Raw genomic sequence first — 26,705 nt, 5'->3', positions numbered from 1 at the left:
ATCTGAAAATATAATACTGTCTGTTTTATAAATTGAAAATCGTCTACATAAGCTGAAAATTAGTTACCTATCATATATATTACAGTAGAAAAAAGTCATTTAACGTATGTAGACTGCTAAAATAATTAGTAGTGGTGTACGAACTATGGAAGTGAGTGGTGGTAGACGAATGTGGTAGGCGGTGAACGGTGGGTGGTGGTGATGGACGGTGATGGTGGCCGACAATGGGTGGTGGTGATGAACGGTGGTGGTGGGTGGACTATGGTGGTGGTGGATGGTTGTGGCGGGTGGTGGTGGTGGATGGTGATGGCGGCGGACGGTGGGTGGTGGTGGTGGATGGTGGTGGCGGGTGGTGGTGGCGGCGAACGGTGGGTGGTGGTGGTGGTGGATGGTGGTGGTAGTGAACGGTGGTTGTGGCCAACGGGGGTGGTAGTGGTGGTGGTGGTGGTGGGTGGTTAATGGTGGTGGTGGTGAGTGGTTGACGGTGGTGGTGCCGAACGGTGGGTGGTGGAAGGTGGTGGTGGGTGGTGGCGGAAGACAGTGGGTGGTGGTGGTGGACGATGGTGGTGGCGGCGGACGGTGGTGGTGATTGGTGGTGGCAGCGGACGGTGGTGGTGGGTGGTGGTTGTGGTGGCGATCGGTGGGTGGTGGTGGTGTTGGACATTGGGTGTTAGTACTTGGTATGATGTTAAGAAGTGTGAAGATGTGTGAAGATGGTGAAAAAAAGCTTATTTTTTAAGACCATAAAAGCATTTTTCAGATCTTTTATTTTTTTTAAAACAAACAGTCTTCAAGAGTTTATGTCTGCACGCTCGCAGACATAGGCTCCTTACAGACCTTATAAGTAAAAACAAACACAACCTAAATGATCAATTAAGTTATAAGTATCTATGTAAAATGCAAACCAATCAGAAGACGATTACATGTTAAAAAAGGAAGAAAAAAAATCACGCTATTTAGGTCTAAAAGGCATATAAGGCATTATCAATATAAGCTTATATTTATTTGCTTCTTTTTTTATACTTTATTTTTATTTTTAATAAATATATATGGGCATTATTGATGATTATGTAACTTTCAAAAAAAAATGTAACGCCAATGATTGTAACATTCTTCTTGAATTTTTGGCAAATAAAGTATAATGCAACTAATAAATGTGTTTAGTAGGATGTTGATAAAAACATATACGTAGTCGTCAGTCACACTAACTTATCACTTGGATTTCCGGCGCAATTCGTTACCCTTTGTTCTCCGAGTTTCAAGTGTGGGGTCTTAAGAACACAAAGACTAACACATTTTGGCTTTAAATGTAGTTAAGATACGGATGTCTCTCAAAATTCGGAATGTTTCTTCATCAATGTTGGTGTTTCTTTATACATATAGCATCATAAAGTGTACAAGTTATTCTTTCTAATGCTCAAGTGTGCAACAAACATCACAATTGTCATAGCCTTACTAACAAACATTGAGTTTTCTTTTCTATGTTGTCTCAAACTTATGTTTTTTTACATATATATCAAAACAATGACTCTAGAACGTAACGTAAATTTAAGATGTCATTAAAAAAATAAAACAAAATAATTGTTTCGCTTTTCATCACCAGCCATGTCTACATCTCTGGTTATGTTCAAACTCGTTCTTGGTGAATCTTCAAATTCCTAGATTGTAAGTCTCCAATATGTTAGTACTATATTTTCATTATAATCAACTCATGGGCGGATCTAACCTTATTGGACGAGGGACTAGGCCTTCGTACACACAATAAAAAGTATAGCATTTTACAAGTATATTAGGGCCGGAAACTTGTAAAAAATAAGCGAGGGTCACACATAGAAAGTAGAAACTAATCATCATTTTCGTAATCCTACATTCTTACTTTGTTTAAATGCACTTCCTTTTATTTATAGATTTTAGTTTATTTTCATTTAATTATTTATTTCTTGTTTGCATTAACTATTCTTCTATTAAAGCTATAAAAGTATTAAAAATTTAAGGGAAGTCCTATTTCTAACCGGACCCTTGAGTCGTTCAAATTTGAACTAACCCAATTTTCATGAGACTATGATTAAAAAAGCCCATTTCAGATATGCAGTCCAGCAAGAGCCAACCCAATGAGCATGAGCCGCCGTTAAAATTAAGCAACCAAAACTTATTTTTCTAAGACCCAGACCAAAACTGACTTGAACTTATTCACATGTTTATTCAAGAATTATAGGTCCAGCTGCCCGGGGGTAGCAAAATTCAGATATCTTACTTTCTACTCCTAAACTACAACTAGATAATAATCTAACGTATATATGTCAGGCTTTGAATATTGGTTTTCTCTTCAAAAGACAATAGTCTTTACCGTCTAGCCAAGGCTGGAATAACAACATATGCTTTCATACATGACGATCAACATGCCCCAACTAGTGATCGGAATATTTAATGAACAATTTAATTAGCGAGCAATCACTGGCCGGACATGTTATATTAAAAAAAGTGAGTACAGTGTTTTTACTCGTATTTAGGATTGTTTTAGTTATTCGTTTGGATTTTAAGGTATTTATTAATTTTATTGAGGTTAACAGATTATATAGCCAAAGATTCTGATAAAAAGTTGACATTTTTATTTCACATTTTAAAACAGGAAAATGATCCTTATTTCGTTTTAAGGTCGTTGTTATGCAAGGTACTGAATTATCATAAACATGGAAAGAACTTTAAATAAATGAGCGGGGTTTTAATCAAAACTATTAGGTGTGTAAAATTACACGCCTATCAACACCGTATTCACCTTCCTTTTATACTAAACTTTTCATCAGTGTGATTAATTGTAATCTTGAAATTAAATATTGTTACATATACATATATAACACCTTGGAAAATCTCATATTATTACCAAGTTAATTAAACATGATTTGCATTTATCGCCAACATTTTTGCTGGTGATTGTACCCTCCTCGTTGGTGCTTCCATTGACTTGATAAAAATGACAGCATATATAGTTAATTAAGAAATGCAGGATTTGAATTTTGTGCTACAATTAATAAAGACAAAACAAGATCTTGGAATTATACCTTGCATATATGCATGGTGTTCAATAATATTATTTCTTAAATATATATACGCTCGACGCACAAGATGGGTTGGGCACTTGGGTGTAGAAATAAGCTTGTCTTATCTCCATCAAATGTGCCGGGTTGACTGTGGTGTATATTATATATATATATATGCAACTCACATCTCAAAATTAGTGTAACTTAGACTAAAATCATGCATATATGCAAGGGTTTGCTAAGCTATATCAATTAGCAGCTATATATTAAGTGATGAGACCCGGTTATGATTAAAGGACAAAAACACACAATAAGACGAGTAAATTTGATCAGTTTCTCTAATTCGGCTCATCGATGATATTAAACTTAATACACTTCATTAAATCAAATTCAAAAAAAACAAAAAACTTTCTCCTAATTATACATATTTAAAAATATAGATTCCTTTGCAATATATATTATCCATATAATTGGCCCCTAAAACTAATTATAATCCTGTCATCCTGATCCTTGTCTTACTAAACAAAAATTTAGTTGGTGCGAACATAAAAGGACGCTCGGTTAAATATATTACACGTTTCATTCTAGTGGTTCGTTAAAATTTCAGTTATGTCTTTAGTTTTGAATAAGCACAACCATTGTCTATTATACCATGTTCACTCAACCCTTATAAGGAAATCTTGTGAGCCCAAACTGTGGTTACCAGCGTGCAGCGTGGTTGTCAACCGGCATATCGATCACATATTCACATGGATGGCTATGTAATTGTATAATCTTAAAGAAAATTTAGCATTGTGCTGCTCTTTAATAAATTAATTAATTAAGGATGGTTCAAACTAGTTGAAGTTGCATCCACGGTTTGGGCTCTCTAAAACGGTTCTGGCTCAAAGCTCGCTTGATTGAATTGGCTCAGTTTGAAACCTAGTCGAGCCCGAGCCAAGGGTATAGCTCACTTAGTGTGGCTCGAATTATATTATATTACATTTACTTAATACACGCACAGGCACAATGGTTTTTGAACTATTGAACCCTTTTTTCGGAACGGCTGTATGTTAGTTTATAGGGATAGAACTATTGACCTCTTATTTTATACAATAATCACCTTATCACCCCCATCAAGGTGGGAATGGCAAGAACTACTAAATGCTAACTTGAACGTTTTTTTTAACTAGCTGAACTCAAGCTCAAATTTTCATCCTTATTGAAACCGAGCCGATTGAGCCCGAGCCTGCTTGGCTCAGCTCGTGAACAACCCTTTGTATGGTAAGTCATGTTCATACCACCAAATATGGATTGAATAAGGTTATATGTGAGTACATATATGATGGTGATAGAAGGGTATTTGGTACACCAATATTAGGTAACATTGGTGGAAGTACCTTTCAATACCAACAAATAGGAAAGAGCAAAAGTAGATATACAAACAATTGACTTCATTTGTAATGTATGTGCCAAACTTTTGTTTCCACCTATGATTTCACACAAATATTGTACACGTACCATATGAATTATTAATACATATAAAAATCAAGGTCAAAACACTCAATAACAAACCCTAATACAAAGAAACTGATATCCAAAACTAACAAACTGAAATTACTATATAGGGAAAGAATTAACCATATGCCAAAAAAAACATTATAGACCAAACAATTTTATTTATTTATTTATTTATTGACACCTTTCATTCCTTCCAGGACCTCCATAATAAATATAATCCCCCCAAACATTGTTTTTTCCTGCTTTTATATCGTAACAATTTGGATGATCAGCCAATAAACGGAGATTTCTTAGCGGAAGCAAGCTATTGTCCCAATCAACAACCTTCAAGTTTCTAAAATAGGAAGCTTTTCCAAACCCTTCATCGGCGAAATGACCACTACCCATTTGTGTTGAAGTGTGATATCCCCTTGACCTTGAGTTCACTATCTCCCCTCCAAATTGTATCATACTCGCATGTCTTTGTAGATGACTGAACAAGAAAGACGGCCAGTACCCTATGAGTAGTCCCGAGCCGAATTGGAGCCACCAATGTCCGTGTTTAGGGTCCTAGATCAATAAAAAAAACAACATTAATGTTTTAAATAATGTTACACAAAAGGATTATTATTTAGTATCATATATACCAGCTTCAACTAAACTTGAAAATAACAAATGTTGGGATGGGCAAATTAGAAATAAATAATAATAACAAAGCTTGGTACACCTTAATTGGTATTTTTTTAAGTTTTGTTGGTTGTTAAAACAAAAAACTACTAAATATTCAACATTAGTTAAATATCATACGTCAACAAATTAACTAGGAAAAAGTTTACACATGGGAGACCACTTCCTCGAAGAAAAGAAGCGAATCTTATAATTTAATATTAATAAAATTACTGTCATAACCAGATTAAAATTTAAAACTGTGTGGAAGTTTTGGTCCATATATACGAAGGTTAAAAAAATATATCTATATGAAGGTCTACCTATATAGTTAAGAGAAGCTAGGTTATATGCATGAACACCTTAATATGGTACCAACAGATTGAATGTAAAGGTTTTATTTAAAAAATAAAATAAAAAGGAATTTAATTACCTTCCATATCATAATGGCAATATCAAACTGTTTGCCACTGTAAGATGATCTTGGAGATATTGCTGCGCCTATAGCAATCCTGTTGTTGGTCTGAACAAACCCTGAGCATAGTAAGTTGTAGCATCCAGTGGTTTGGTATGCATCAGTCTGTAAATAATTAACAAATATTATTAGTTTTTCATTAACACATTATCATCTAGTAATATTCTACATACTACTCACTAGTTACTGCAGATATAATTATTATCTTAAATTAATAACTTTAACTTGCGAAAATTAGGAGCTTCACATTGACCATTGACCAGCTTTCTTCATTTGATTAATAATGAATATTCTGTAGTGAAGAAGAATGTACGTTGTAAATATATACTTACCGTCCAGTAAGTGAAAAATCTAGGGTAACCATCTCCATATAACTCTGGGCTTACCTGAACAATCATCAATAAACGTTCATTAGACGAAACTAGTCAAAATATAATTATATATATCTTGAACATGCATACCTTGATGAACACTTCCTTTTTTTTTTAAAATTTTATGGTGTAAATAAATTAAATATGTTTGTGATAGTAATACAAATGTATAGACGTAGTGAAAAAACCATGCCATCGACAAATTCATCGCAAACTTGGTGATTGAAATAAGTAGCTAGAACTTATTCCTTTAATTTGAAACTTTTTTGTAAACTTTATGGAAAAAGTGTTATAGTAAGCATATTGATTTATGTATAGTAATTAATACAATATTTCTGATGAACATATATAGTTTTGGTAACCCTACATTAGTTAAAAACCCTAGATCTATAAATTATATACCTGCCAACCAGCTTCTACTGTATTCAGATCATTGCCAAACGAACCAGATATAACCCATAACTGTGACAGACTAAACTCATATGGATCTGTAACGGCTGGTGTCCATACATTTATACTGGCCTTAGCTCCATAATATTGATCTCCATTCACAAAAGCAACCGCATGCTACAATATTATAAATCACCATATTATAAGTCTATAACAATATTTATGTGCATTAATTGTTAAAATGTTACTTGATTTATACATATATATACTTACTTCATGACCACCGCTCGCGGTGTCGTGCCTCACACGCCTTATGATCTTTCGTCCAAATCGCTTTAGAGAACTCGCTCGTAAAACATCATCTTGTGTAGTTCTTCTTATTGGAACAGTGCCTGCTGGGCAGTCCCATAATTGAAAGGTGTCAATATTTTCATCACTAGAGTTGTGTCCATTTGGTCTCTCCAAAGGTGGTTCCTAAATTTGTATTAAAAAATCAAAAAAACATTAATGAAGATCATGACATATGATATATATATCTATAAAAGGCAAAAATAGTACCAATGGTTTTTGTTCTTTGAGGTTAGGATGATCAAATGCAGGCTGAAGATGAGAAAGAACACAATCTATCAAATCTCCATCAGGGCTCTGCTTCCAAAAAAAAACATCAATAATTAGTTAACATTCAAGAAACTATAAAAATGAAAAATATAATAATAAAAAAATAAATTTGTTTTGCCTGAATGGTCTTGATTGAAGGCTTGTTGATCTTCTTAAGATGACTTTTGATTCTATTTAGCTTGTTTAACTCTTGCATTGGCTTGAAATCGGTTTCGTTCTTCGGTGCAACGGGGACAAACATGAGTAGTATACAAACAAATATGAAGAAAATGGAAGTAGAAGAAATAGAAGCCATATTTGTTTTTTTTGGTATTTGGATGTATTCAAAGGAGAAACCTTGCTCTAGCTAATATATGCTGGTGTGTTTTATATATGTAGTTGGAGTTGTCTCCTTCCTATAAATTAAACTGAGATTTTATGATCAAGAAAACAACAAGAGAAAGAAACAGTTTTTGGTTTTATTCCAAAACTTTGTCACATGGAAGAAAATACAAGACAGACGAAACTTGAAGCTTGCAGTCCTTCAAAAGACAAAGAGATTGTGAGTTTTAAAACAACTCAAATCATTTATCTCACTTAAGAACAAGAAAAGGAAGTACGTACTCCCAACACTCCATTAACTATTTTATTATATATGTACTAACATAATTAAGTTATTACTTTTAGAAAGCTATTTTTTTATATATATTTTTTCCCTAAAAGTTTAATCAATAATGGCAAAAAGTCTAAAACCACGACTTATAATTGTGTAAAATAAATGGTAATTATCAAGAACCAAAATTACTAAATTATAGCTTTACTCATTATTGATCTGGTTTTACTTAAAAAAAAATATGTGTTTTGGTAAGTTTTTTTATTTGAACTGCATTACATAAATAAATTCAGTAACTATTTGGTTGGATTTTACTAAATACGGTTAAGACACAGTTAAATAACCAGAATTATATAATACGGTTTTACACAAAAGTAATTAAAAGTAACATATAAAACACGTTTCCATATCAAATAGTTGAGTTTTATTTCAAAAAGGTTAAAACATAATATACTTAAAAAGAAATATCTAAAAAAGTAAACAATTGACAACAAATTGATTAGATAAATGAAAATGTTTAAACAAAATAAAGCTATTCAGATATTCAAGAAAACTATTTTTTTACGGCAAACTAGTCTACTCTAGTACTCTTATATCTGCATCTTGCATGGTTTGAAGTTTCCACCTCTAGGATATATAGAGAAGAAGCGCGTTAGTACCATACCATTTCAAAAATTTCGGTGGACAAAAATTATGGGTTATATAACTCGATTCTTATAAAAGTTGGGTTTTATTATACCTAAAAAAAGTGCAAGAGAATTTGGCTACTTGTTACATTTAATTTAAAAAGTTAAAGGTGACAAAGGCCGGTCCTTTTAAAAAAAATGAATTCTAAAAGTAGATATTTGTTAAATGATTTGAAAATGGTATATTTGAAAAGGAAAGACAGAATTTTGGCTTGTAAATAAGACTGAAAATACGCCTGTATTTGAAAAGAAAAAGACAGGAAATGTGTGATTATTTGAAATATTAAATTATTGTCCAATACAAAAACATAGGGAAATCCTGTACTCACTTGAAAATTCTGTAAACCCATTTAATTTATGATTTCTACACCCAAATTTTAATCGTGATCGTTTAACTAAACAAGTAAAATCACTTTTAATTCTATTCATCATTTCAAACCCCACCAACATAGACGCTTTGGTCTTACGTTTTCCTTATGGTCCAGGTTAGATATTTTTTTATTACTATTATTATTAATATTTATTATCTTTTTGGTGTATGTATATATATATTCTCCAAATTTTAAAATTTTATTAAATGGCCGATCTTCGTTTTATCTATGTCACATTTTCATCGGCTACATGAACGTTATTAATATGTCACCGACCTCTCCGTCATTAGCTTCGGCAATTGATATGATATTTTATTAAAAAAGAACAAAGATTGGATTGGTTTTTATGATAATAAACCAAGTTATAATAATGTGTACACTTGTTTAGTTACATTTAATTTTTATATTTTCATGTATTTGTTTGTTGTTAACAAAATGAAAAATACAAGATGGAAATGGGACCGGGACATGTGGCAGCAACTTCGCAGGTGCCTAAAAAGCAGAGCGTCTTACTCGCAATTCGCAACATTGTTGTTTGGTTTCGTAGGTGGTGCGGTCTGGCCAATATTGCAATAGGGAGCAATCCAAGGTTTATTTTCATCCTCACATTATTAAATAATAATTTGTTGTTTACTGTCGGTTAGGGGTGCAAACAAGCCGAGCCGAGCCGAGCCGAGCCCGAGCTCGACTAGGCTCGAGCTCGGCTCGTTTAATTTACACAGAGCTCGAGCTCGAGCTCGGTTCGTTTATTATTTATTAATTATATTTTTATATAATTATAATTATTTTATATATTTTTTATATTATAATTTTATTTATAAAAGAATATATATTATTTAGTTATTTTTATTTATTTTTTCATAACATAATATTTATTAATTAATAATTATTAAATATATATTTTAAAAAAATTATATAAATGGCAGGCTCGTTTAGGCTCGCGAGCCGGCTCGAGCTCGATAAGTAAAGCTCGGGCTCGTTTATTAAACGAGCTTATTTTTAGGCTCGAGCGCGGGCTCGGGCTCGACTCGATCGAGCTTTTTAACGAGCCGATCTCGAGTAGCTCGCGAGCAGCTCGGCTCATTTGCACCCCTACTGTCGGTCATATCAAAGTGAAATGAATAACTAATCAATTAATTTATAACTAGAAAAAGATTTATTTTATTTTTTTTAATAGTGAACTTTTTTTAATCCTTATTTGTCTATAGGACTTGAACTCAAGACCTCTCCCTTTCGAACTCGGGTGGTTAGAGGTTTTGTCTTTGCCGATAGACCACCACCCCATATAAATAGAAAAAAAGTTAATATCAGAAATGCAATAGTTATTATTTTAAAATATATCTAAAGAAAAAAAATTTGAAACCAAAAGCATCGTTTTTAAGTTCTTCCTAATACTTCAGTTTTTAAGTATAATGCGGTTATCGTTGTTGTTTACTGGGGATGATAATGAAACTATTTCAGATAAATCTGTCACGAAGCTAAGAAAGAATGGTTTTTTACAAAGTCATCTTGTGTATTTATAATCTCATTCTAAAAACTAATTATATGTTTTGTTACATACGTGTGGTTTGCCAGGTACATGTTTGTCTATCACATACCAGGTATCGGCATTAGCGAAGCATTGTTAGGGCTAGGGGGGGGGGCTCTCTGCCCAGTCTTCGTCTGAAATTTTTGTACGTAGTTTAAGTTTACCCGATTTCATCCAAAAATTTGAGTTCGACCCCCTCCGTTTATGAAAAGCCTTATACCCATTTTCATCCGCCCCCTTCGCATTTTCGTCCAATCTTCGTCACTGGGTAGCGAGTATGCCCATTACTTTGTTAAAAGTTAAAACTTAATAGTTAGCATTCAAGTACATGTTGTACTATTATGTATTATCATTTTATTGTAACTTTTTAACCTAAGGAATTAATAATATATTTCTATTAACCAAGGAGGCAATGACAAGGTAAAACACAAATAAAGAAAAAAAATGCATGTTTATGATATGTGTAAAGTGGTTCATATATTTCGGGTAACAGGGTCCGATATCATTTAAATCATACCCGTAAAAATTCTGAAATAATTTATACTAGAATGCCCATCTTATTATCCATCCTAAGTGTTTTTGGTTTCGAGTTAGGGAGTTGGGCACACAGCCTGATTTATCAAACTACCCAGACACAACCAACTAATCAATAGCAAAGAACCAAACACCTCACTTTTACCCAATTTCATAAATTACAAGGGGTGTTATTAGAGAAGTACCCAATTCATTCTCTCATAAAAAACATTCTAGTTCTATAACCCGTTTCGAGTTCTATTACCCGTTGCGAGTTGTCGAATTAAAATAATATGAGGTGGCGAGCGGTGTTCCTGGAATAACCAGGGTACCCGCATGGTACTACAGCTTACTATTCAAGTTTGTGTTGGCTTGTCATCCTGTTGTTTACTCTTATTCCGAACATCATGCTTCTCATAGTTGTACTTTGTACGTCCACGGTTGTATAATTCATATAGCACCTTTACCTTTTCTATAGCAAAATGAAGGTGCCCATTATTGTGTGGTAGCTTTTTCCTAGAGAAATGCTTATTCTAATAGTTGTACGTTATGCATAGTTAGTTGTTACATTACATTGTCAAAAGAAACTTACTTTATAAAGCAAATAATAGAATACTCGTATGATCTTATCTTTCTTTTTGGTCATTTGGACCCCTTGAGAAAACCATGTGGCAGTGGTTTGCCACTAGCTTAAAAAGAGGACAAATGTGTATGGGCCATTGAGCTTCTTTTCTCTAAAAGGTTTTAGGCAAGAAATGCTCCCCACTAATCCACTTAGTTTAGCATGTTATTTTAACAACCAAATACATTTATAGAATATGATAAATTAATTTACTGTCTAATCTTTTATATTATCTCGTTCTTATTTTCAATTTGCCTTATCTTCAAGAATTATTTGGTGTTCTTGAATTCTTTGCTTCAGAAGTTCTAAAAAAAAGTAAAAAAATAAAAAAAAATAAAAATAATTTTGATCTTTTATCTTTATGTGACACCTTAGACAAGTCTCATGTCCACAAGAGAGATATAAAAGTTTTAGTTTTTCACTCGGGTAAACAAAAGCAAATTCATCAGCATCTTGTATACAGAAAGGACAGTGATGATTGATATGAGTGGTCGGACGTTACAAAAAGTATCCGAACCACTCATGACATGCTTATGATGACATGGCACATCTTATCAAGGATGAAGAGTCGCGATGAAGGTTGTCATTTCAAAACCTAGCAACTCCTTCATTTGTTAAGGTATTTAATCTCACACCAAGCGCTAACTTCTATTGGTGATTTTAGTGTTATCGACTACCTTAAATGTTTGAATTTAAAATTTGAAAATTCATAAAAGCATCAAGTATAAATTTACCATGCCCAAATGAATGTGCTACACCTGCAGATTGTGTCTGCTTTAAGGATTTGAAATGGGTGGTCATCTTCATGTTGCTGTTGGATGAATTGTTCACTAAGGTATATAAAAGCTGTATTGCTTTATACAAAAGTTCCCACTAAACTAAATCATCCTTCAAATTTGCAATTTCTTTTATATAAGATAGGGTAAGTTTAAGTTTTTCCACTTTCGTGAATAAGATAAATTGCAATATTGTGCCTTTTGTTTTTGAACAGCTAAATGTTATACTTTACAAGATTGAACATTTCACCTCCTATCTTACACACAAATATCTTACCACCTCATAAACTGATAAACGTCTTCACTTTTAATATGTTCTCATTTTTTTTTATACTTTTACACTGACCAGTATAAAACTTTATGCTACATTTTACAAAAAACTATGTTGCCATACCAACTAAGAACAATTTTCTTAAAAAAAATCATATTTTTTTCTTTTAATTTCTTTTTATAACTTTTATAAAGTCTTTTAAATAATTAATTAATTAACTAACTAGTATTTTAAAAGTGATATTTTTATGATTTATTTATTTAGTTTGTTTGATTAATGTGTTTACTTTATTCATTGTTATTCATATAATATAACTAATATTTTAGAGGTATAAATGAGTCGAGCTAAGTTGGGCCAAGCTCGATCTTGGCTCATTTATTTAATTTAAAGGAGACTGGATTCTGCTTGCTGGTAGAAACTTGATTAATTGGAAATTTAGAGGTATATATGAAGAAGATAAAGCCTATATTTGAAGAGTGGAGAAAACTGAAGTCGGGTTGGGCTTTTATTCTAAAGGTTCAGAATTCAGATAACCTCATGGGCTTACCTGAGTTTAGCCTGTTTCAACTCAAGGATCCAATGCCCAATGGTACAACTAATTAAAAAAGTTAACAAAAGCTTGTAGTTTGAAAGTTCTGATGTGCAATTAACTCAACTGTGTTAGTTCAAAGGACCAAAGGTTAGCTAACCAATGAGCACTGAAGATGCATTCTCTGAAAAGTTAAGACCAAAATTGTAATGTTACCTTACCAAACTGTCCATACATGAAATGCTACCATAGGTGGACACAATGATTTAAATAGCAAAACTTGCAATCCCAACCTATGCCCTTGGTTATTTGAACTCACATATCGTTGTTCCGGTAAACCGAATAGAAATAAATTGATTGTAAACAAAACATGTTGAAAGTCACCCGAAGTGTAATTACTAACTAGTCATACAACATTACAACCTTCTAAATTATCTTGTTCACTTTTACTGAAATAGTATAAGTTCTATAATCACATTTTACACATGTTTTTACCATAATAAAAGAAATATTCTTCTTGACTAGTTACCCAACCGACCAACTTATTCATTTTGCCACCTCTAACGCAGAGATTACCAAACACAACAGAACAACTCCATCATTACTCACAACTTCCAAAAAAAAACCCGAAGTTTTACAACTTACAAACTAATGGCTATATAAGCGAACCGCCACGAGCACTGACCCTAGGTGGGCCGACGTTTGGGCCCGATATAAGACGGCAAAGATGCCACCTTCCTTCCTAACATGGGCAACTTAATCTGGCTGTAATACACAACAAATAAAAGGAAAGCAAGAATAATAAACAGAAAATGAGGTGAAAATATCATCCTCTTAAATCTTAAATAAGAAACTATACTGTCTTTATAAGTGTGAGAATCACTAAGCCATAAGTCTTTTCCTTCAACCAATGCCGCCCCTAAGGTCCAAGAAACGTCACTTGGACCAAATATAATCTCTTTATCACCAACACAAAGGGTGTTTTCAAGAAGTGAAACCACATACGGGACCCGAAAACAGAGAAAATCAACATACTTTTGACTTACTGGCATTTTGGTCAAACCAGATAATGATCTTGAACATAGTTCTTGGCCTTTTTCCCAAATCTTTGATAGATTTGTTGATGGATTCATGTCTAACAAGTTGTAAACAGCAAAGAATCCGGATAATGCATGGAAATGTGCAGATGAGTGAGTTTTTCCGACCAAGTTGAGTGTGTTTTCACCTGCAATAGAATTTGGTAGTGAGCTTACGCTGGTCCCATCTTCAATCGCATACCTCTATCGGTTTACTGAACCCATAAACTAGAGGTGACGATTTTGAACCGTATACCTATAAATGGGTCGATTTCGACCCATAAACTTAATGAGTCTATTTTCAATCAAATACAACCTCTTAAATGGTTTAACATAAAGAAATATTATTTTGTTATTATAAATTTATAATTTTTGTAAACAAAAATAAGCACTTTAATTTTTCAATAAAAATGTTAAACAAAGAACAAAATGGCATTATTGGTCAACACAACCCAACCCGTTTAAAGAACCCGTTTTGCCACGTCAACATAGAATGAAAATAACGACAAAAAACAGTAAAGAGCATATTTGAAAACTAACCATTTATTGAAGAAAGTCCTGCGCAGTATGAGTCAACTGATATCTTTGACCAGTCTGATGAACTGCTTAAATTAGCCACTGCAGCTCTTGCTAACAATTTGCACTTCTCCCAATTCGGCTCTCCAACTAACTTTATAATAATATTGTCGTCTTTCCTCATTTTTTTCGTTAAATTTCCTTCAAAGCACCCGTGACAAGTATAGTTTTGCGTAAACTCATAACCAAGACACGGATGTCGAATCTCAAAACTTCCAAAATCACCTTCTATAAAACCTTGTGAATAATAAGCATAACAACAGTTCTATCAAACGCTTCATTCAACCCAAAGGCCGGTAACGAAGCTGCAACAACCTGGTAGTCAAAAGACCCAATCTTTGACCCGAAAACACCACGATTATTCACCATCGGTTGTTTAAATTCCGTCGCTACTTGCAACGAAGAACCACCAAGATCAAGAAGCCCTGAAGTAGGCGACAATCTCGATGAATTCCCAAACACACCCATATGATGGTTTAACGCAATCCAACCATAATAACCTTCTTCTTCCCCACTCAAAACCCGAATCCAATCTCTCCTAAACTTAAACTCATGCAACTTAACAACCGCCTCGATATCATCCAAAACCCGTTCAGCAGATTCTTGATCTAATCTTCTTAACCCAGCTGTCGCCAACACAAATATCGGTGTACGCTTATGTTTTTCAAACGGTACCCATTTCTCAGCCCGACGAATCAACGGCTCTAAAGAATCCTTAACCCCGGATGCATTTCCGACAAATTTATCCAGGCTGGGCTCGGTTTGCATACAATGGAACGCACAACCGTCTTTACGGTAATCTAACTTTGTTAAATTATCAGGAAAAGTGTGTAACAAAATTGGGAATTCTGAATTCATATTATTATTATTATTATTATTGTTAGTTGTGACTTTATTTTTGGGTATCCATTCGTATACATTTACTCTTGTTCCACTGCTTCCACAGTCCAACACAACTGTGAAATATGAATTGTTTGTGGGAAACATAGGATTGTGAATAAAGTAGTAACTAATTAATATCAACAGTGCGATTATTAATATGGTGGTAACTAGTTTGAATGCTCTAAAATGATGAGAAAATGTGGAGATTGGAAGCTTAGCTTTTGAAGGGGATTTGGGTTCCATAAGTAACTTTTGGATGACAATATTATTATCAATTGGTGAATCGCGTACCTTTGTGTTATGTAAAAACCAGATCCAGATGAAGACTCCGGAATTAAGTGGTGCAGGGGATGGCCCTACAACCGGCGATCACTCCGGTTGTGAAGATCTGATGATCGGGAATACCGACCGGTTTGAAGTTTGAACCGATTTCCAATAAAGTTTTCTTTGAATACCAGTTTGGTTTGATCAACAAAAGTTGAAACCGGTTTATGATTGGTTCATGTTTGGTTTGAAACCGGTTTCTTGACTTTATTATGATCGGTTTTCGGTTATGGTTTGATCGGTTTCGGTCAAAGTTCTGATCGGTTTCGGTTTGGTTAACCAGTTTGGAACCGGTTTTGGTGGAGAAAAATTACAAACCGGTTCCGAGCCTACAGTTTCAGTCAGCTCCAAACCGATTTCTACATAATCAGTTTCGAACATGTTCGGTTTTGGTTCGATTTTCGGATCGGGTTAGTTAACCGGTTTATTTTCCCACATATAGCTTCAACACAGTCTCTTAAAATGATGAAATTCACTATCATCGGCATCCTCGTCAACAAGAGCATAACCATTTTCGTCTCTAGTAGCTGCTAACGTTGATAGGTTTGAACTAGTTTTTAAAACATTGGATTATTACTTGCTTTGACTAAAAGTGGTTGATGTTTCAGTTTGTATAAAAACCCAAGGTTTGTAATTTAAAAATATCAAATCACGAAAGAATAACGAATTCCAGTTTTGTTTATCATCTTAACCAAATTATAATTTTTCGAATTGATTAAATTCGGTTAAGGGATAGTTGATAAGCTAGTCATGATATTTATTGAAAAGGTAATACGGATTCGTGTCAGGTTAGAATACATTTATTGCCTTAATACAGTCACAATGAGCCAATACTAGACTTTAGTTAGGCTATGTATTATACACCATTCGCTGTCATTTTTCATAATTTGTTACATCAGCGTTGTCTCATCTTTGTCTCCATCATCTAACATCACCACTCAACCCATGTTATACATGATTCTCCATCATTCCCCACTATTCTCCAATTACTATTTTTTAATAAAATATTTAATATTTAAATCCGTTACCCATTTACCTTCTTCACATCTTTTTAACTTTTTGTCGTCTATGGAACTTGAACCTAATACCTTTCAAACACTCCCAACCTAAGGTGTTTAAAGGCTTTGACATTTGACAATCGACCATCAACCCACTGGTAATTAACCCCCCCCCCCCCCCCCCCCCGCGGCCGCTATCTTCTTCCTAAAAACCCTTAATTTATCGAATTCGCCTTCCCCACTTCAAATCCCCAAATTCAATCTAGATCTAAGTATCTAGCAATAACCCATTTTTCCTCCCATCCCCCTCTCCCCCCAAAAAAAAGGATTTGGAAACTAATTCATGTGAGCACCATCAAGCCACCCTTGTCATGCATGCCGTGAACACTAGCGACGCATGTTTGCGTACACCGCCGGTTCCGTGAGCCTATGTGAACCATGCCATATGGCCTTAGTGTGTTATCCCATCATTGGGCCGTAAAAGTCGTCGACCTTATGTGTAAATTGTTTTTTCATCATCTTTGTATGTTAAATTCATGTTATAATTTTGCTTGAATGCTATTTAATTTTGGGCGATTACAAGTTTATATATAAGTATGCTTAATCATGTCACAACACACAGCTTATTTGATTCGACTTCAGAGTTTGTATGAACTCATTTATTAGCTAACTTATGTATAAATCTTCACATTCATTTAGAATGACAGATATTTGTTTTGTCTCGAACTAAATTAAATACACGAGACAAAATTTGAGTGCGAAAGGATCAATTCAGTGAAGTTTACCATGTTCATATAAATCTTCATTACCATGTGTAACATTCTAGGCAAATCCCACATCAGTCGTGGACAAGAGATATCCTCGGTTCATAAGTAAATGCCCCACCTCTTAAATCGCCAACGTGTTTTGGGCTTAACGCTAGTGGACAAGAGAAGAGCGTCACAGTTAAGCGTGCTCAGCTAGAAGTAGTAACATGATGGGTGACCTTCTGAAAAATCTCTACATGGGCAACCAAAAACAAATCCGTGAGCTATTTGTGGGCAAAACGGACAATATTGGTGATGCGAGGGGCCGGATGTTACACCATGATTATATCTCAATTAAGTATTCGAGTTCATCATCTCCAAAACTAATGATGAAGAGTTAAGTTAATATAATATTTTTTTTTAAATTTTAGAATGATATTGTTTTATAAAAAAAGATGAAATGCTCATATATTTATATTGATTTAAAGTGTTATTATAAAATCTAATTTCAAAAACTTAAAACTCAATTGGAGTGAAAAGCACGGGGCTTAATTTTACTAAACCCAAGCTTAGTACTTTAAAAGTAAGATGATAGATAGTACTCCATAACAATTCTGATTAATAGTGACAACTTAACCATTTAATAGATCAATATTAATTCTATACAAAGTTTTCGTATGCTTCATCGAGTTGATGGCTTCAAAACACGTTATATCCTACAATACTATATCCCTATTTATTTTGACGGGTACGAGATTTGTATAAAATATTGAAATACATATTTTATATCCCTATGTCAACACATACCATTAAACAAATACTTCATCACAACCTTAACTTGTATCATAACAATTCATCATATATTTATTAGATTAAATAATATATAAAAAGAGGATAAAATTGGTACGCAATGTAACAGATAACGACGCTTGTTGTGGTTAGTGGCTACCAAACAAACAAAGGTTTGACTAAAACTTTGACCTCGTCATTTAACTTAAGCTTAAGCTTAAGCTTAACCCCCATCAGGTGGGTCATAATATATTAATAACCATTAACCAGTTTTCTTTTTCTCTTCTTATTATTATTCTTTTGGGCTGGCTGGTGTTGGACCCAAGCCTTCGATTCGCACCATCAATACTCGCACGTACGGACGGACACCATAAACCACCACCGGACTCATTAACGCCACCGTCACCGTCACCGTCACCGTCACCGTCACCGTCACCGTCACCGTCACCGTCACCGTCATCATCGTTCGCTATCGCTTTCGAAGATCGCAGATCGGAGTCGTGGTTGTAGATCCGAATTATAATTATTCGTCTCCGGTCATCAATTTCTATCCTTACGTATGTCCGATTTCGCCTTTGTTGAATTATAAATTGTTTTTATTTCTAATTGTTGTTTTATTTCAGCTCTTGTTGAATTAGAGTTCAAATTAGGGTTTGGAAATGTTATGTTTATAGAGGAAGTGCTTTTTTATTATTTATTTATTTATTTATTTAATTTAGCATAAGGCATCCGTGTTTGTATGTGAATTGATCGATAGGTAGGCTGACACGGATGATATGTTGTGGTACTAGCATACGTGCCCATGGTGGATGTTTTATTTGTTTATATATTTATTTGTATATTTTATTTAACACAGGATACATATAGAATGGGATGCACATGCTTGCTGTATGTTGCAACTAAAGACATGTTTTTGTTCGTAATTTAGTTCAAAAGTTGGAATTTTACATCTTTTCGTCTTTGAGTTGACGGTGGACTATGTCGGCTTATTCACGGTTTAGTTTATTATATTGGTAGTATTTGCTGGTTAGATTTTTAAATATCAGGGGATGATGCAATTCTTTTTATAAAAGCAGTGTATACAAGTTTTAGTCTTTACTGATGTTTATAATGAACCAAACTATGCATGAGAAGTAACATATGCTAGATTACATGTTTACATAAACAGAAGTTTTTGGCTTGTATTCGGGCATTAGTGCAAAATGTGCTGTCAAGTTCGGTACGAGTGACATGATCTTTATCATGTGTCTTTAGAGGGTTGTTAGTTGTTACGGTCATCGGATTTTGAGCTACTACAAAAGTTTAGGTTTCCTCATGTACTTGATTCTTATTTTATTTGTAGATAATCTATGGCTTCTTTTGGAATCTCTGTTTTTTTTGTTTTGTACTTAAATAGTAACAAATCTGGTTTAATGGTCTTGCTGCTTGCGGATAATAGGTATTCCTAAAAGATCTCTCTAGTCCACCCAAAATGTCATACGATGCATTCATTTAGGGTATCTTGTGGACGATAACAGGACATATACAACAATGATATTCATTACCACCTCCATGATCACTAGTATTCTAAAAATCCTCTTTTATTAATACGTCTACCCCCTTGGTGTTTTAATCTTAGGATATTTTTGTCTTTGAGGCTGTTATACCTTTATTTTTGAGATATTAGCTAGTTAGGCGGTTACTCCAGGTGATTCATGGAATCTTTTGTTGTGATGATAATAGATTGATATTTGTATGGAAAGCTGGTCTCAGTTGGAAAACTGAAATTTAATCTTAAAACGCATTCTCTCTGTTTTCAGCATGATGTATGGTATTATAGATTTATAACTTCTATACAATTTTAATGGGCGGGAGTGTAATACCGACCAAATTCTGGATTTTTATCTTACTTTTGCGTAGCATCACTTGGAAGCTAAATACCATTAGATTTTTAGATGTATAATGCATTAATTATTTTGCTTCATATTGCTCCGGGTACTAGCTGGGCATATGAAGCAAAATAAAGTAAGAACTGTGAAATTTTAATGCTCTTAAAATACCTGATTAAGCTCTTTGTGATAAGTATTCTATCATTCTATGAGATTGAACTAGTTGAGCTCATACTGCATTCTGACGTCTTCGGTTAATTGCTTCATTTATTTTGGACTGCCTAAAACAGTTATTACATATAGTGTAGGGAAAAGACAAAAAAGTGGCTCATTTGTTTTAATTTGGTATTTTGATTACTCAACTCTTTTTAGTTTTTGGGGTTTTTTTTTCCTATTTAGAGCTCAGTTTTAAATCATCATTCTTCATAACCACTTCTTTTTCTTCTTATTCAGAGCTCACTTTTAAATTTTCATTCTTCATAACATCACTTCTTGCAGAGCAGCCATGCTGAATTAAAGTCCCCATTTATATATAGTAAGAAAGTAATATTTTATTTAATTTTCAGCTTTTATAGATTGTTATTGGATGACCTTGGGACTTCATTTGAACAATGACATCAAGTATGTTGGCTGGCGAGCGGAGGTACATTTCTTTCATGGTTTCACTCATACAGTCCTACTCATCGCATCTGATCTCAGTCGTGTTTAAAAATATTTCGCAAAAGAACACATTTATTACAACAAATATTGTTTCTTTTTTATCTAGGTGGGCCTCTTCAAGAAGAGGTGGCATGACTGTCTTGGGCAAAGTTGCTGTTCCGAAACCTATTAATTTACCTAGCCAAAAGTAAGCTCTTACAGATGAATTATGATGTATCGTGTTACGTTTTTTCATAATTGTAAATTCTTAATCTAATATTCTTTTTCTGCTGTTCCAAGGTTAGAAAACCATGGTCTGGATCCAAATGTGGAAATTGTTCCCAAGTGAGCCTTGCTTTTTCATTCTTGGAAACATTTTCCTTCCATTTTTCTATATGCCAAATTTACCCTTCATCTCATGTTATTATCAGGGGCTGGGGAAGTCGATCATCTTCATCGACATCAAATCCTTGGGGTTCGTCAGCACTTTCTCCAAAAGCTGATGGTACTACTGTTTCACCACATCATCCTAGTGGCCGCCCTTCATCAGGAGGTGGTCTTAGTCGGCCATCCACCGCTGGCAGTGACAGACACGAGCCTTCTGCTACTACGTGGGGACCTAATTCTAGGCCATCATCAGCTTCTGGGGTGCTGCCATCTAACCAATCGGCATTAACATCTTCACGCCCACTCAGTTCAGAGACAAGACCGGGCAGCTCGCATTTATCCCGTTTTGCTGAGCCTGTATATGAACATTCAGGAACGTGGGGTCCTAATGGTACTGCAGATAAGTTGGTAAGTTATTAGTTTGATGCTATCTAAAGTTCTAAACTATTTAACAAATACAGCAGTGAACCAAAAACTCGCTTTAAATAACTTTTTATATGTTTTTTTGTGCAGTCAATATCCTCAAAAGTCAATGATTTTTCACTGAGTTCTGGGGACTTTCCAACCCTGGGTTCAGAAAAAGATAATACTTCTAAGAGTAGTGAACCACATGGTAATCTCTACTTATTATGGTACTATTTATTGCTCATGTTAATTTCGTTCTTTTGTTGAATCTTGCTACTTTTTCCATCGTATTAAAAGGTTTCTAGTTCCTTGAGCTTTATAATTTCTGTATGGAAGTTTGTTCTCTGGCCACTGCAGAAAAAAGGCATAAGTATATTTAAGTTATTGCAAGTGAGTTTGTAAACGAATAGCTGCTGCTGATTCCAAAAGGGCAATTTGCATTTAGTAATTAGTAGCAAGTTGGCAATCAACTTTGCCACTCTTTATGATTATAGCAACCAGTACTAACTCTATTCTTACGAGCAACCAACTTGTCTTTCTACCGGTTATAGCAACCGGTTAGTTGTGCTGATAATGTTCCATGTCAGCTTTTGCTGAACTGCGAATTTACTGAGTTGACAAAAGAGTTTTCAAACCAATGCATGCATGGCTGTTGACTAGGCATTTGATATATTTGTCATGTTAGCAGCATTCGGGAGGTAGATCTTGCTTTCTAATAATAGATAAAATAACTACTTTTTTTTACCACGAGGGCATCGAGTAAATATTATATGTTGCTTTGTATGTATATATCTTTTTATTGTAAGAAATATTTACCATACACAATCTTCTAAATCTGAACTTCTATATGTGGCAGATCATGCCTCTTATGTTCGTCCAGGTTCAAGCTCTGGCAGAACCGCACTTGCCAAAGAGAGAAACGAGTCGGCTCGAGCTGGTTAGTGTTCTTTTTCTTTGTTCAGCCTTGATCTTTCCGTTTGCTGTTCAAGTTAAAGTGTATCATGTCAGCTAGTGAGCTAACAAAATCAGTGTTACATTTTCTAAAATACAGATCACAAGAGTGGAACTGTTGATACTTGGACGAGAGACGGTTCTCCAAATTTTGAAGATGGGGTTCACCCTAATGCTGACAAGTGGCAGGGGGACCGACACCAATACTTCAATTCTAATGTTCCCCCTCAACACTATGATGTCTGGCGTGGCCCACCAATGAATGCACCTCCTGGTGTTTGGTACAGAGGACCACCATATCCACCTGTTCCTCATGGTGGGTTTCCAATGGAACCTTTTCCTTACTATCGCCCTCAGATCCCCCCTCCGTTACCGAATTCACAATCGGGGCCTCCACCTGGTCCCGGCCCACGAGGTCATCATCCAAGAAATGGTGACTTCTACAGACCTCAAATGCCCGATGCTTTTATCCGTCCAGGAATGCCAGTTAGGCCTGGATTTTACCCTGGTCCAGTCCCTTACGATGGTAATTTTGGTCCTCCAATGGGCTACAATCCCAATGATCGTGATATGCCATTTATGGGAATGCCATCTGGACCACCATGTGGGCCACCTGGACCTTATGGACCACCGTTGTACAACACGTGCCAACCTCCAAACCCTCCAGAACTCAACGATCCCCACTTTAGAGGCGGTGCACGTGAGCCAGTTGGTAACATGCTTGTTTCAGAAAAGTCTGAATCTATTCCACCTGAGGAATCTCGTGGGCCCTACAAAGTTCTTAGAAAGCGTGAAAATGAAAAGGATGCTGAAATTGAGGACAACTGGGAGCAGAATGTAGAAAAGGTTGACCAACCAAGACCATCATTGTACAAAACTGACACCAGAAGGATTGAAGATATGCCTTCAAGAAGAAACACATTAACCAACCAATATCCTTCTGAGGGCCCACACAAGTCTAAGGCGTCCAATGAGAGTTGGGAAAACAAGCCATCCTTTCAAGAAGACCCACAAGATTCAAGTTCAATACAGAATATTGAAGGTTTGAACTCAAAAGGTCGGGCTTCTTCTGATGTTCAGATGCATGCAAAACAAAGTAATGAATTATTAACTAACCCTAAGGGCAACTCTACAATTGCATTTGGTAGCATCTCAATCACTGGAGATCTTTCCCATCACCATGACAAATCATGGTCTGTAATTTGTATTTGTTGATTGCATCCTTTCTATTTTAAACGGTTTGTTTTAACCATATTTGGTTATTACAGGCAAGTGCATCATGGCATGCGAAATCAAGCAGATCACCATAACAGAGGAAGGTTAAGTAATCAAGATAATGATGGGTGGCGAAAGAAACCACCATTTCTAGGCTCAGAGATATCTGCACCTGCTGAGAACCCTGAAATTAAGAATACAGGTGACTCATTGACTCAAATGGTTGATCCTGCTGATGGACAAGCACAGGTAAAATCTTCATGTATGAGATTTCTTTTGGTTTTCTTATTGTACATTTGGTCATTTATTAAGTATTGTACATTTTTATGTATCACCAGCGAACTAAGATGAGGGAGTTGGCAAAACAACGGGCAATTGAACGACAGAAGGAAGAGGAAGAAAGAATTAGGGAGCAGAAAGCAAAAGCTCATGCCAAATTGAAAGAGTTGAATAGACGTGCACTTGCACCAGCAGATGGTATAACTCAGACTGCAGAAAAAACCTCCAATACTGTTCCTGAGCAAGTGGATGTCGATGGATCCCAAAAACCAACTGGACTAGCTTTTGATGATAGCAAACAAGAGCCTGTTGACCAGATCAGTGAGAAAAGTCCTATGGACCAGTCTTTGCTGGTGAAACAAGGTGTTGCTAATGCAACTGATGCTGAAAGCAAAGCTCCTTCACTTGGTAATGATGGTGGTGCTCACAGGCAGAAGCGTGCTAGTCATAAACAAAAGCCGAGTGTACAAACGGTAGAGACCTTGACTTTGGGTGACAAGTCAACTCTGAACGGGACAGGTGACACGGTTATTAATAATCCTGGAAGTAACCTGACCGTATCAGGTGAAGCTTTATCAAGTCAAGAGCCAACTCTACCAAACAGCTCAAATATCATAACTGAGTCAACTCAGCAGAAAAAGAGAAATAACAAGAGTAGCAAGAATAAGCATAAGCTTGATGATGCTTCTGCATCAAGAGAAGTTGATCTTTTAGAACCAAACCTAAGCACCATGATGGTGGCTGATAGCAAGGATACAAAGCAATCTAATCTAGAACAGGTTTCTTCATTACCAAGTAACCAGCATAAACCTCAGCACCCGAGAAGGATGCCAAGAAACCCACAAGCTAATAGATTTCATGTTGGTGATGTTGCTGTGTGGGCCCCTGTACGGGCCCACAACAAAGAAGAGGTCACACAGGATGACGTGGCTTTGCCAGAAAAGAGCAGTACTTCAACTCAGACTAATCTGAAAAGCAAAAGGGCAGAAATGGAAAGATATGTTCCAAAGCCAGTGACCAAAGAGCTCGATCAGCATGGAAATGTTAATAAATCAGCATCACCATCTTCACCCAAGAAAACAACATTAGAAGATATGACAGATACTCAACCAACAGTGCCTGTATCTGTGACTATGGGGCCCAGCGTAGAGTCCAAAAGTGGAGATAATAAGCAAAATAAGCAGGTGAAATCTCATGGAGCTTTGCGCCAACGTGATCAAGATTTAAAGAAAAGTTATCATAAATCTACGAGCCAACATGAAGAAGTAAACCCTGTTCCGACCGAAACTAATGTTACACATGAATGGGACCCATCGGATGGGTGGTTTATGCCTGATGAATACCCAACAACTGCTGTTGTGAAAGATGAAGATGGCGTTACAGGCAAAGAAAAAAGACCAGCTTACAAAGGTCAAAGGAACAATGTGAAAAATCAAAAGGATATTAGCGGTGCGGAAATGGAAGTTGACCAAGTTGACCGGCCGCCTTCGTCTAAAGAGAATCGTTCTCACTGGCACCCGAAACCTCAACAATATAAAGGTGGTTGGTCTGGCGGCAATCAAACTTCTAACTCAGAAGTCAGAAAGGAATCTAGAAGATACCCTTCTCAGGTTCAGCCAGAAGAACCTGTTGATGGGAATCAAGAGGGTCGGAGAGAGAGAAAGCGGTCTTCATTCAAAGCACGGGCCTACTCTCCAAACATGGAAGATGAAGCCCAAGCTCAGTCCCAGGCCCGCCAGTTTGACCCGCAGCATCATGGTTTTAGAAAGTATGGAAGTCAAAATAACCGATCTGGTGGTCAAGATGATAAACCAAGGCATAACCAACATAATGCAAATACAAACAGGGACAGACCGAGGCAGAATTTGCATTATGAGTACCAACCAGTTGGATCAAACAATAACAGTAACAGTAATAAATTCAGCAGTCTTGATGCATCTGCAGATGGATCTGGCAATGCAGGTTCAAGGTACAAAGAAAGGAGTTCAGGTTCCGGTTCCGGTCAAGGTCAATCCAGACGAGGTGGCGGTAACTATTATGGGCGTCAGTAGTCAGTCGGGTGGCGGAAGGTTGAAATCCAGATGAGCTTGGGCTTCTTTTCTTTTTAGTCAGAAATTAGATCCATGGTGTCAGGTATGCTTTATAAGTTAAAATATTATTAATTAACATTCTGAGGTTAAATCTGTTATGGACATGTCAGGTGCATTGATCAGGCATAGTCAGGTTGTCATGGGAACGGCGATCGGAATTGGGTAGCGGTTTGGTTTAGAAAAGATATATTTGTTTTAAAAGTTGTATTTGTTTGTTGGTAAATTGTTGTTTAGATGCACGCTTGTTCTTGATTTGGTTAAAGTGGAGAAGTTTGAACTTGCGTGCCTTAAACTAAATATTTGTTGGTGGTTGGATTTGAATTTTGATAATGCCAACAGATTTCTTCATTGGTTCTATGCAGTTTCATGTTTAAATCAGTGTTGTGACTTGTGAAAGATTTTAGTCACTTGGTGAAAATTTGGTGTGATAAATGATGACATATCTTTGTGGATTAATTAGTGTTTACTCTAAAAAAATATTTATGTTGGTTTTAGTCCTGTTGGTGAGTTAAAAAAAAGATGGTTTTAGTGACAATGACGACGTGTGTGGTGAAC

The 26,705-nt window shown here is 35.5% G+C and overlaps 2 protein-coding genes and 1 pseudogene across 3 annotated transcripts; 1 reads left to right on the top strand and 2 right to left on the bottom strand.

Moving 5' to 3' along the window:
• Window positions 1–4,634: 4,634 nt before the first annotated feature.
• Window positions 4,635–7,524, bottom strand: LOC143595054 (protein neprosin-like). The gene is made up of 7 exons (XM_077074195.1): window positions 7,156–7,524; window positions 6,978–7,064; window positions 6,693–6,893; window positions 6,432–6,596; window positions 5,991–6,044; window positions 5,617–5,763; window positions 4,635–5,087 (listed from the first exon to the last, which is right to left on the bottom strand). Exons 1-7 carry the CDS (start codon window positions 7,330–7,332, stop codon window positions 4,710–4,712), a joined length of 1,209 nt encoding a protein of 402 aa, XP_076930310.1. The 5' UTR covers window positions 7,333–7,524; the 3' UTR covers window positions 4,635–4,709.
• Window positions 7,525–13,597: 6,073 nt separating this feature from the next.
• Window positions 13,598–15,836, bottom strand: LOC143595053 (putative apyrase 7; annotated as a pseudogene). The gene is made up of 2 exons (XR_013146456.1): window positions 14,542–15,836; window positions 13,598–14,150 (listed from the first exon to the last, which is right to left on the bottom strand). The product of XR_013146456.1 is annotated as a putative apyrase 7 (transcript).
• Window positions 15,837–20,795: 4,959 nt separating this feature from the next.
• LOC143595051 (protein MODIFIER OF SNC1 1-like) lies at window positions 20,796–26,652 on the top strand. The gene is made up of 9 exons (XM_077074193.1): window positions 20,796–20,827; window positions 20,951–21,031; window positions 21,129–21,618; window positions 21,724–21,823; window positions 22,472–22,552; window positions 22,667–23,759; window positions 23,835–24,030; window positions 24,120–26,193; window positions 26,261–26,652. The coding sequence occupies exons 1-8, from the start codon at window positions 20,796–20,798 to the stop codon at window positions 26,109–26,111; spliced, it is 4,065 nt and encodes a 1,354-aa protein (XP_076930308.1). The 3' UTR covers window positions 26,112–26,193; window positions 26,261–26,652.
• The last annotated feature ends 53 nt before the right edge of the window (window positions 26,653–26,705 follow it).

This window comes from Bidens hawaiensis, unplaced genomic scaffold (genome assembly GCF_021521415.1).
Source record: "Bidens hawaiensis isolate Kalapana, Puna unplaced genomic scaffold, B.hawaiensis_p1.1 tig00044604_1, whole genome shotgun sequence".
Classification (NCBI taxonomy): Eukaryota; Viridiplantae; Streptophyta; class Magnoliopsida; order Asterales; family Asteraceae; genus Bidens; species Bidens hawaiensis.
The sequence above is the reverse complement of the archived record's forward strand: the minus strand, read 5'-3'. Positions and strand labels throughout refer to the sequence as shown.